Source organism: Triticum urartu, chromosome 7A, assembly GCF_056163025.1.
Source record: "Triticum urartu cultivar PI428250 chromosome 7A, HENAU_Tu73, whole genome shotgun sequence".
Taxonomy (NCBI): domain Eukaryota; kingdom Viridiplantae; phylum Streptophyta; class Magnoliopsida; order Poales; family Poaceae; genus Triticum; species Triticum urartu.
Genome location: NC_141879.1, coordinates 496,420,489 through 496,431,920, shown reverse-complemented (window position 1 = coordinate 496,431,920; position 11,432 = coordinate 496,420,489). Strand labels below are relative to the sequence as shown.

The window sequence follows — 11,432 nt, the reverse complement described above, 5'->3', positions numbered from 1 at the left end:
ATTCAACATTGTCCAAATGCTTGTTCAACATTTTTGAAATACTTGTTCAACATGTTTAATACTTTTAAAAAAAATTCTAAATACCTGTTCAACATTATTAAAATAATCGTTCAACATTTTTCTAAACACATGTTCAACATTTTTTTAATGTTTCATTAACATTTTTATATACATGATCAAGAAATTTCATCATTTTTTTAATACATGGTCAACATTTTTTGTATACACATTCAACATTTTTCAAAGGGTGATTAACATTTAAAAAAATATTATGTGAAGTAAATTTCTTAAATATATATGTTTAGAATATTTAAAAATGTAAATAAAATTTAAAATAGAATCAAAAAACAAAATAAAAACAAGAAAAGAAAACAGAAAAGAAAACGCAAAGAGCAACTAGTTGACGAGCGATCATTCGGGAGCCTCCCAACGATCACTTGGGGGTGGGCTGAAAGCGCGCCACTTGGCATGCTCTCAGGCGCCGCCACATGTCACGATCGGGACGCTTCCTTCAGATTTTACTTTTATTATTTTTCCGTACGCATTTTCTGTTTTGTTTTGTTTTTTCAGCTTTTAAATTTTCCATCGGTCTTTCTTAGCTTTTGGAGAAAAAAACTTAGATTTTTTTGTACTTCCATGAGAGGCACGGTTTCTCTTCGGCATGAGGCACAGTTTTGCTTCCGTGAGAAACAGGAAAAACCCCACATTTTCTTTTTTTCCTTCCATGAGGCGCACGGTTTCGCTTCCGCAAGAGGCACGGTCATACCTCTTGGAAACGAAAAAGGACATTTTTTATTTTTTTTCTTCCATGGGAGACATGATTTTGCTTCCGTGAGAGGCACAACCATGCCTCTCGAAAACGAAGAGAACACGTTTTAGCTTGTTTTTCCTCTTCCATGAGAGGCACGGTTTTGCTTCCGCGAGAGGCACAGTAGTGCCTCTCGAAAACAAAAAAAATGTATTTTCTCTTTTTTCCCCTACCATTAGAGGCACGGTTTTGCTTTTGTGAGAGGCACGGCCGTGCCTCTCGAAAACATGTTGTCTATTTTTTTCCCTTTCGCGAAAGGCATGGTTTTTTATGAATTTTTTCATCAAAAGCTATCAGCATGAGATCTAGTTTTAAAGATCTCGATGCAAGGGATCCAAAAATGAAAACGGTTTGAGATTTGAAAAATTGTTGCACGGTTTAGGAGATGAAATGTTTCGAATAAACAGATCTATGAAAAAAAAAAACTTTCAGGTTGCGACAAATGACGCACATCCAACACTCGTCACAACCTAAGAAGGTGGAAGTGATCTTTGAAAGGAATACTCATCAATTAATGATTTCAATGCGAGAAATAGCAGCGCCCTAGCGAGATGTAGGGGGCACTCGCATCAAGGTGAGGGCCAATGCGCCGGCCTAGCTCGTTGGAGGCAACAGCCTCGGTTGTTTTCCGTTTGTCTTCACATTTTTTGTTTTCCTATTCGGCTTTATTTTTTTAATTTTTTACTTTCATATATTCTAAATAAATATATTGCAAAAACCCTTTACATAAAAACATTTGAAAAATGTTAAGTGTGTATAGAGAAAATGCTTCTCATGTATACCAAAAATACAATGTGTATGGATTTTTTTGATAATGTATTTAAACAATGTTAATCAAGCATTTGAAAAAAATGTTAATAAAGTATTTAAAAATGTTAAACGTGCAAAGAGAAAATGTGGCCATGCATGAAAAAATAGTCTTGCACACGAAAACATGTTAATCAAGCATTTGAATAATGTTAAATGTGTATAGAAAAATGCTAACCATGTATTTGAAAAAATGTTAATCTTATATTTGAAAAATGTTAATCAAACATTTCATACTATGTGTGGAAAAATGTTGACCATATATTTAAAAAATATTAATCATGTATTCAAAAAATGTTAATCAAGCGTTTAAAAAATGATTAAAATGTGTATAGAAAAATTGTTGACCATGCATGTTAACCTGTACTTGATAAATATTAAGCGTGTACTGGAAAATTGTTCCTGATGTATTACGGAAAATGTAGAATGAAAACCAAATTAAACAAAGAAAACAAAAATAACCAATGAAAACCAAAAAAGAAACAAAGAAAAGCAAAGAAAAAAGAAAACAAAAATAGAAAACTGAAGAAACAAGTGCAAGAGAATTTAAAAGCAATGAGTACTGATAAAGAAACAAAGAAAGACAAAAGTAACCCGTTGTAAACCAGGAAATAAAAAAACCAAAGGAAAATAAAGAAAGGAAAACACCGAAGAGACCCATGAAAGAAACAAAAAAACAAAGTATAACGATGAAACAAAAAAACCAAAAGAACACAAGAAAAGAAATAAGAAAACCAAACACTAACGAACACATCATCGAGCGGACCAACGACCGATGAGTAACACGCTATTGATCTAGCCCATGTGCGTGCGTATTGCAGGAAAGCTTCAGGCGAGACAAACGCTAGTCTCGCTATAAGCAAGACATAACATTTGCGGATGTGGGCGATGCAAGCGACCTGCTCGCTGTGATCGGTTAGAGAGCCAACGGGGTTGGGCCCGAGGGGCCTTGGGCGGGAAGGCCGGTTGGGCCAGAAAAGGTTGCACCTAGTGAGTTGGGCTTTACTAGGCATGTTTTGGGTTTAGTTCCGCAAACCTAGTTACCTGACCTTTTCCATAGGCTGTGGCCTTTAGGCTTCCATCTGGCACACTAACTAATCTTGCGTCCCTCTTAGGGCCAGTTCTTTTGAGCCATCCTGTGAAAATAAGCTCCTGTGAGAATAAGCCCCAGATAAGGCTGTGTGAAAATAAGCTCGAGATAATAAGCCAGCTAGTTCTTTTCAATTTCGGTTTTTTCATCTTATTTGTGCCAACTCTTTTTTGCAAATACTCTCGGATTAACAACAGAGTTTTGAGTGGTTGGTTCTATAGATGGTGCTAGATTACTATTTTTGGCTACAGTCAATGGTTGGTGCTATACATGGTGCTATATCTACAATTTTTTCTACCGTCAATATTGACAAGTTTAATGAAATTGTTCGATCAAAAACAGTTCATATTCGTAAATTACTTTTATTTGATCAGAAACTATTCGAAACAACAACGTGTTAGCAATTTAGTATACACTTTCTGCCTAAGGTAAATATAGACATTTCAGCACACAACTCATCCATAGTCTCAGAAAAGAACTAGACGGCAGATTTTGTTGCAAGTTATCCATAATCTTGATTTTGTAGAATCATGCGTGAAAAAAACTGATCCTTGCCTAAGGAAACTCTTGGTTGTGATTGAACTCATACAAGCGTTCATCCAAACTGTTGATACACTCATAGTACTGCTGAAGCGCAATCTCGAGCTCCAAACTATCTATTTCATCGAATATCACAACCTCCAAGATCTGACGGCCATGTTGCTCTACTTTGTCGCTGGTGACACCTAGGCCTAGGAGGCGCTCGGGTCTAGAGACAAGTGTGTTGGCATTGAGGGGGGCACGGACCATGCCAACGTCGCGGCCGGCGTCCAGTGCAAGTAGGGCAGACGACTGCTGCCCATTCCAATCGGGGAATCGGGCTCCTGACGAGCCACTGCAATGACCTGTCGAGTAGGACAGGCGGCAAAGGGCAATGGATCCACTCTTGCATTGCAACGCGCCGTGCCTCTTTCTCTCGACGCGCTACCGCTCTTGTTGTGTTGCACGCGCCCACCTCTCTGCTCTTCCGCATCATGCGCCAAGGGTATGCTCCATCCTGGCGATTACGCGCAGCACGACGTCATCTGGCACATTGCTCGGGATGCCCTCGGCCTCAAAGGGCCATGATGCTTTCACCAGATCTTGCTTGCTGATCACCTTCACAGGACGAAGGGTGATGACGGAGATGGCGCTTCGCCGCGGTGGCATGCTTGGAATGGTATAAGCTGTGCTAGCTTGGTCTGCACGTTGTATGGCGTGTGGCCGCATAGGCTTTTATTTATCACTACTCTTATTGGTGGCCGAAAAACGATGAAGGACTGGCGGGAAATAGTGGCGTGTTCGGATAACGCCGTTGATGAAAAACAAGGAGGAAGCGCAATGGAGCGGACTGCGTGAAAGCCATGGCTTGCCTAGATGGACTACAGAAGGCAATGTCTGGGACAGATCTACCATTAATCATTGAGACGGATTGCAGCTAGGTGACAAAGGTGCTCATCCTCTCATCTATTGATAGATCGAAGATTGGAGCAATTGCAAAGGAGTTTCAAGCCATCAAAGGAAACAGAGAAGTTAGAGTTTGCAAAGTATATAAAAGGGACAACAGGTTAGATCATAGTCTTGCCTAGTTGGGCCGTAGAAAGTTGCGTGGTGGGGTTATGCAAGGCACAATGCCAACCTGCATGTTAAGCGTGGCCTTGCACGCTTGTACGAACTATGTTTTATCTACTTAATTAATACAACTCTCTATTTAAAAAAGGAAGGAAGCGCAAGCTAGCGTAGAAGCTTGTGCACTGTCATGAGCTAGCACACACGAGGCTCCTCCAACTATGTGTGTGTAAATATCAAACCTTCACACACGAATATTCGTAATAAGCATGGTGTGCGATGGTTCAAACCATCGCAAACATCTCGTTCTTGTTAAGCGTTTATCAATGAACGCACACATTGCCAACATACAAACCGTGTGCGTTACAACTACGTATCGCACATGCAGTAGAACCCTTTGCCGTGTGCCTCTTATCACACATGGCCTTCTTAATAAAATTGTGCCCCATGGATGGGCCATCACACCGTTTCATTTTCTGGCACACGAGTTTATTTTCTACTGTTTGCAATGCCCGCATCGCACACGGTTTGGTCGAATGATGTGTGATAGATGTGTCGTCTTAGGCCCAATCTACAGAAGTGTGAATAGAGTTTAGCGAAGTTGAAATTTACGTTCACAAGATCAACACATGCTAATGGACGGTGCTAGAACCAGCAAGTTCCCAACCACTGCATCTGTGAAAAATTGAGGCGCAGATGATGTCCCATGAATATCACCATTATTTATACGGAGATACATTTTCGAGTCTACCAGAACAAATTTCTTATGTATTTCATGAACCTCTAGCCTTTACCCATTTCGGAAGGAGCGAACTTTCACCGAAGATACAAGTTTGGATGAATGGTTAGGCCATCCTAATAGTGCCAGTGAGTACTATCAAATGAATTAATTGCAGTCCCTAATAATATTTGTTCATGCGTCCATTGAGAGTGAGTTTCTTCACATCAGGTACTGCATATTTTGCTGAAACAGTTTATCAACCACAATGTTATAGGCCTTTTCAGTAGGATGAAAGCTGTCCCAGAAAATGTAATCGTAAGCATTCGGACATGCAGGGTGATTTCTAATGAATATTGCTGCATTTAGCACTGTGCTGCCACAACATCCTTCGGTTACCTCCTTGAAACCTATATGACAGGCAGTTTCAAAATATTTAGTAACAAATAATTATGAATTTATGATGACAACGTGTCCATGGACATGTACTTCTATACACTATATAAAGCCAAATATTTCTAAACGAAGTATGCAAACTAATGTAAACATTTATGTCTACCATTTTAGTTCACTACACAGTTCTTGTTACTTCCATTTGCCTGTAGTATTGTAAGATTGATGACATGCTAGAGGTTAATGATTGTCACTGTTATCTATTAATATGTCTATTGCAGCTATACTCTACAGTAATGATTGATGGTATGCTCTAAAATAGCAACCCAGTATAAAATGTGCACTCACCATAAAAACCAGGTCGCTGAATGAGATCAAGCAGATTGTAGTATATATCGAGATAAATAAACTTGGAGCCTTGAATATTTTGTTCTGCATCTAACCGATGTATTTCCTTTTCTATTTCGGAATTAAATAGATTTGCTGCTTGATTCCTCATGGGCTCACATTCTCTTGATCCAAGTTCTCTTTGCGAGGGACAACATCCAATTGGTGGAATGCCAAGGAATGCAATCTTCTTTGCACCCATCTCATTTAATTTCTGATAGAAGAGTATACGTGAGCATACTGAATTTTACAAATAGCAGGTCGACTGATCAAATGCCAATTAAACAACAGATATATGTAGGATGTAAAAAAAAGGTATGCGACTATTAGTACCATGGCCATTATAAAATATCCATATGTTGAAACTTTGTCAAGAGAAGTAGATGGCAGAAAAAAATCAGTAAAGTACTAAATTTATGAACAGATATATGTAACAGACTAAAGGAAACTACTTAATGCACAAGAGAAGGAATGGTTTGTAGTTTTTGAGTTTGAGGGAAATATGTGAAACTTCAAAATGTCAAAGAACTAAATGAACACAAGAACTTTGTGCAAAAAGAGAGTCAAATAAGCTTTCTTATAAAGCTATGAGATTGCCTGTTTACTAGCAGTTTTAGAGTTTCAATAAGTACTCTTACCATGGTAAAGTTGACGGCGGAAGAGACAAGAAATTTCACGTACGAAGGAAGGTCATATTGATGGCGCCTCAAAGGGATTGCAAAATAATTATTTGCAAGGTCATTTGCCCCCATGACTGTGAAGTATATCCCTTCAGAGATAACACGTGTCATCTCCTCTTCTCCGACTAAAGTTCTTAGTCTCTCCTTATATTCAAGGAATAATTCAAGTTGCCCAGTACTCGATGTAGCAGTCTGAAGCATAGGAAATTATTATTTGCAAACTCTAGTAATGATTCTTAGCTTTTGGTAAAACCAAAGTGAAATATACTTTCAAGAAAACTATGTTGTGAGATGCATGTGACATATTTTGGTACCGCGGGTATCGAAGTTAAAGGATCGTATCCACTGCCACCAGAAGCAAAGACAACACCAGTGAGTAGCTCACTTAGTGGAAGATCATTTCCAAGGTAGGGTGGCAATAGTTCCTTAATTCCCAACCTAGAAGCTGACCGACAAAGAAAAATGACATCATCAGTGGATATTCAAGTTTTCACTTGGTGCAAGACTAGTTAAAGAGATTCAACTTAAAAAGTACACATAGTTTTTGAGTAATTGATCATTTTAAGTACTCTCTGACTCATATTAGTTGCCGCGGATTTAGTAAAGTAGAAAGTTGTATACTAGTATCAAATCCGTGACAATTAATATGAATAAGAGGGAGTATACTGTTTGGCCGTGGTTCTTCTGTCACGTGATCAATTATTGGTTGTTGCCCAACATGCAACTTAATTAGTGCAATATATACTCCCTCCATCACGGTTTAGAAGGCGCGCTTGGAAATTGTCTGGGGCCTAAGTGGTTATCTATTGGTTGTGAGATAGGCTAAAAAATAGCATTCACACTATGCATGCATATAGAAATAGTATATAGGGGTACTAATTAGCTGCTAGAAATAAATAAAATGCGTCTTAAACCTTATCTATTGTGAAAACGCACGCAAATTTAATTGTGCCTTCTAAACTGTGACGGAGGAAGTATATATATATATATATATATATATATATATATATATATATGTATCGAGCCGTCCTCTTGATGGAGTTTGTTTCATCTTCTACGTGAACTGCAAATTAATGTTGACAGAGGGGTAGTTGGTTTTGCATTAAATGAAGGAGACAGAAAATAAAAAACAAATGCACGACGGATGAAAACCAAGCTGACGGGCCAGTACGACTGAACTGTGCATTTTCCATTAGGAGCTCCTACTATGTACATGCACAGTGCTCTGATTTGGACGTCAAAATATCTCCTGCAACAATACTAGAGCAACAGTAGTGCCAAGACACCCCTAAAAAAAAAACTGTAGTGCCAAGACTTCAAAGCAGCTGCCAACGCAACTAGCTACTCCCTGCAAAAGGAAAATGATACTGCGGGCAGTTGGCTCCAAATATAAGTTTGCCCCATCTGATGTTAGGCACGTCACAATTTTTTAGGTATTTGCTTCACCGATCACCGGCTTGCTTCTCAACTTTTTTCATAAGTTTGCCACACTTTGTAGCAAGCCTCACTTTTCTTACCTTACTTGTTAGGTGTTGTAAAGTTAGCCTTCAACTAGACATTCCCGTATATGTTCTCATCTTGGTGTAACCAAAGTTGCATATAAAACGTACAAGAAGCTACTCCATTAGATCACAATTTAAACATAGGTGCTGCATGCCATACATAGTAGTACTGTAAAAAATAATATGTAAAAAAGCAATATATAGCTAGAAAAGTCAGTTGCCGGTTGTTACGACTTACGTACGTACCTAGCATGTCTCCGGGAACCTTCCCGTTGGAGAACCTCCCGGTGGCCACCCCGCCGGGGAAGTCCTGCCCGTACGGCGGGAAGTTGGCCTTCGCCTCCGTCAGCCGATCGTTGTTGTTGCCGGGATCGACGATCGAATCGCCGAACACAAACGCTGCAGAGATTTTGCCTCTAGCCGTGGTTGCTCCATGGGCGGATGGGAGAAGCGCCATCAGCAGCAGCAGGAGGCCTCGGTAGAGAGACGCCATTGCTTGGCTCCGTAGTACTAATAATAATGCAGGAGTAGTATCAGCTAGCTAGCTAGCGGTGTAGTGTGTCGCTGGCTCTGGCTCTGGCTGGTGCAGGATGGATCACGCCGTGGGAGGTTTTATAGCGAGGCATGGAGAAAAGTACGCCCGCGTCCACCGCGCAGCGAGGCGACTCGGATCATCATCATCATGTAGATGTGGTTGGCTGCTCGCTGCATGCATTGAATACACCGTCTCCGGTCCTGTCGATTTAAAATGGGCAGCGTGATGGCGTAAAATTGTAGGAGGCCCAAGTCCGGCTCCTTTGTGATCATGCCACGGCCGGGCCGATCAGTTAATGCAATTAGTCGTCCGTGTTTTAGGCACACGTACCGCCTCCCATGGCCAACCTGCCAAACAGTGCGGCCAGACGCTACTAGAACGAGTCGCCGGCTGCATGTGCTTTGCTGTAGACGTAATAGTGCAGAGGAGCTTTAAAACCTATCATTCTGCTAATTTCTGTGGGAAATTTGGCAAGAGAGAGTATGACCCACTTCGAAAAACATATTTTTAAATGCTAAAAAAAATCTTAAAAGGGTTGCAAGGGTGTGACTTCATATTCTATGTGCATGAATAAAGTTTCACGAAAAAATAAATTTTTTTGTGGTCCATGCAAAAAAGACAAAAAATTGTGTTGTGGAACGCTGTTTAGAAGCACTGAAATTTTCGAACCAACTTGTGGTTAGATGGTTAGAGGGACTGTGGTATCCCAGCCCACCAGGGTTTAAATCCTGATACTTACATTTATTCCTGAATTTACTTCAGGATTTGCCGCGATGCGTATTTAGTAGGAGGAGACGTTCCCGTCGACGACGAGGTGCTTATGATGACTTCGTAAATTTCAAGATGGTATACCCGCTCAGTCTTTCGAAGGTGTTCATAGAGGTAGGGTGTGCGTGTGTGAGTTCATAAGGGTGAGTATATGCGCGTGTATATGACCGCTTGTGTCTGTACTGTGTTAAAAAAACACTGAAATTTGTCTCTTTTAGGAAGACAAAACGAAAGGACATTTTTTACAAAACTCTGTGCCGTGCACACACATTTACAAACATGTATGCATGAAATTTTGTTTTGAAGTTTGGGGCATTTAAAAATGTACTTAAAATGCATTTTTTTTGAAAAAATGGGTGCATCTGCTCATGCGCGCAGGAAGTGCCCTCGAGGAACGAGAGCATATTCAGAGGTAAGGTTGCATCCTTGGTTGCCATCTTACATCATCTACAGTCGGTCGCCCCAAAACCCTCGACGGACGGCCTGGTCACTGACCATAAAAAAACTGACACAGATGGACCCTCATACCGGCCCTAGACATCCGGTCTGACAGGCATCCCTTATATCCAGCCCAAATCAGGGGCAGATATAGGAAGGCCCGGGCGAGCCCAGACGTGTCCGTCATGTCGGATCCGTCTCACACTGATCCATCTTGACCCCATATATATTCATCCTCACCCGCTCCCCGAACCAAACCTTAGCCACTCTGCTTCACTCCACTCCGCCCCAAGCTCTCTTCCGGTGATCTCCGGCCTTCTCCGGCATGGCGGGCAGCGAATGCGAGTCCTTCATCAGTCGATCTAGGGACTGGGAGCTCATCTCATGCGTGCCCGAGGAGGATATGGCCGTTTGCATTGCCCTCCGCCCATGAGGAGAACGCCCGAAAGTGGTCGGACTTGATCCGGCAGGAATCCATAGCGTCTGCCCAAATGATGCTTGGATCCGGTGCGAGGCGCGTCACCATTGCCTCGCTAAAGGTGGTGTGGTCAGCGTCTGAACACCGTCACGGAGGCGCAGCCCCTTCATTGGTGCGCCGACTCGTAGGCCTTCGGTGGCCTTTCCGTGTCCGAGGCTAATATAGTGTGGCATGCCCATTGTGAGAGGCAGAGGGCACGGTAGGCCGAGGAAGTCCTCGCGTCCGACACCGGCGAGGCGAAGTTGCACTCTCCGGCGTGGGTACGGGTGACGGACAATCCCTGGCGCTGCAACCGCGTTGGGGTGGACTTGTCGGGCTCCGACCACGATGGATCCATCGGCGACCTCACTTTGACTAGCGACATGCAGACCACGTGCTTCGACAAGGACAAGTAGGGCATCGGAGACGGAAGCGCCTTGAGTCCCGTGAGCCAGTGCGTGTTCCATGTCCTACTCTCACTACTGCATGAATGCCTAGCAGTGGGGGCGCAAAAATCCTCGTAGGGGTGGGCAAGACTCTCGGGGGAGCCCACCACTGCTAACGCCTCATCAGTGGCGGGCGCGTGCCACCACTAATCATGTACTTACCTGTGGCGGGCGTCTGATTGCACCCGCCACAATTATCTTATGACAGCCAAAAATAAAAATAAAAAACTCTGCCATGGCAGTGTTTTTGGGTGCCGTTGCAACTTATTTCAATTTAACAATAAGATGAGTACCCTAAAATCATAAATAGCATACTTCAAATATACACTATAGTTCAACAACTCTAAAATGTTTAATACTTACACACTACAATATAATAAGTGCATACACCATATATACATTCAATAAAGTGGTTGCTAGTACCATACAAGTACTTGTATGACATCCGCATCACCATTGAAACTATACGTACTATGGTGATTGCGGGACATCATACCACAGATAGATTTTATTGCCGATGTTGCCCCTCTCAAATTCGTGAAGAAATAGTAAAAATGCCTTCCCACTTTGCAATCCTAATTCTGTGACAATCTGAATCCAAATTAGACAACTTAGGTATGTCCTCCCGCCCTCGTTGGTGACACTGAGGGTTAAGGGTATGCCATTTTTAACAACACCGTGTCAAACTGTACTGTGCCATCCACATCGATGGGCAAGTTGGCCACATGCATGAACTCGGCCCTTCCCCAACAAGAGATAAGCTTTGAATGAAACATACAACTATGTCTACACTACTAGGAAAAGGCCTACTAGTGG

The 11,432-nt window shown here is 41.8% G+C and overlaps 1 protein-coding gene across 1 annotated transcript; it reads right to left on the bottom strand.

The window, feature by feature from the left end:
• Positions 1-4,968: 4,968 nt before the first annotated feature.
• On the bottom strand, positions 4,969-8,584 carry LOC125521461 (GDSL esterase/lipase EXL1). Its single transcript, XM_048686510.2, has 5 exons — positions 8,219-8,584; positions 6,785-6,915; positions 6,429-6,662; positions 5,752-6,004; positions 4,969-5,420 (listed from the first exon to the last, which is right to left on the bottom strand). The coding sequence occupies exons 1-5, from the start codon at positions 8,463-8,465 to the stop codon at positions 5,233-5,235; spliced, it is 1,053 nt and encodes a 350-aa protein (XP_048542467.1). The 5' UTR covers positions 8,466-8,584; the 3' UTR covers positions 4,969-5,232.
• Between the last annotated feature and the right edge of the window lie 2,848 nt (positions 8,585-11,432).

Coding starts and splice junctions, on each gene's coding strand:
- LOC125521461 (XM_048686510.2), bottom strand. CDS start 8,465: ATGGCGTCTCTCTACCGAGGCCTCCTGCTGCTGCTGATGGCGCTTCTC. Junction 6,916..8,218: donor GGTTCCCGGAGACATGCTAG/GTACGTACGTAA, acceptor TTTGTCGGTCAG/CTTCTAGGTTGGGAATTAAG. Junction 6,005..6,428: donor CCGCCGTCAACTTTACCATG/GTAAGAGTACTT, acceptor CTCTTCTATCAG/AAATTAAATGAGATGGGTGC.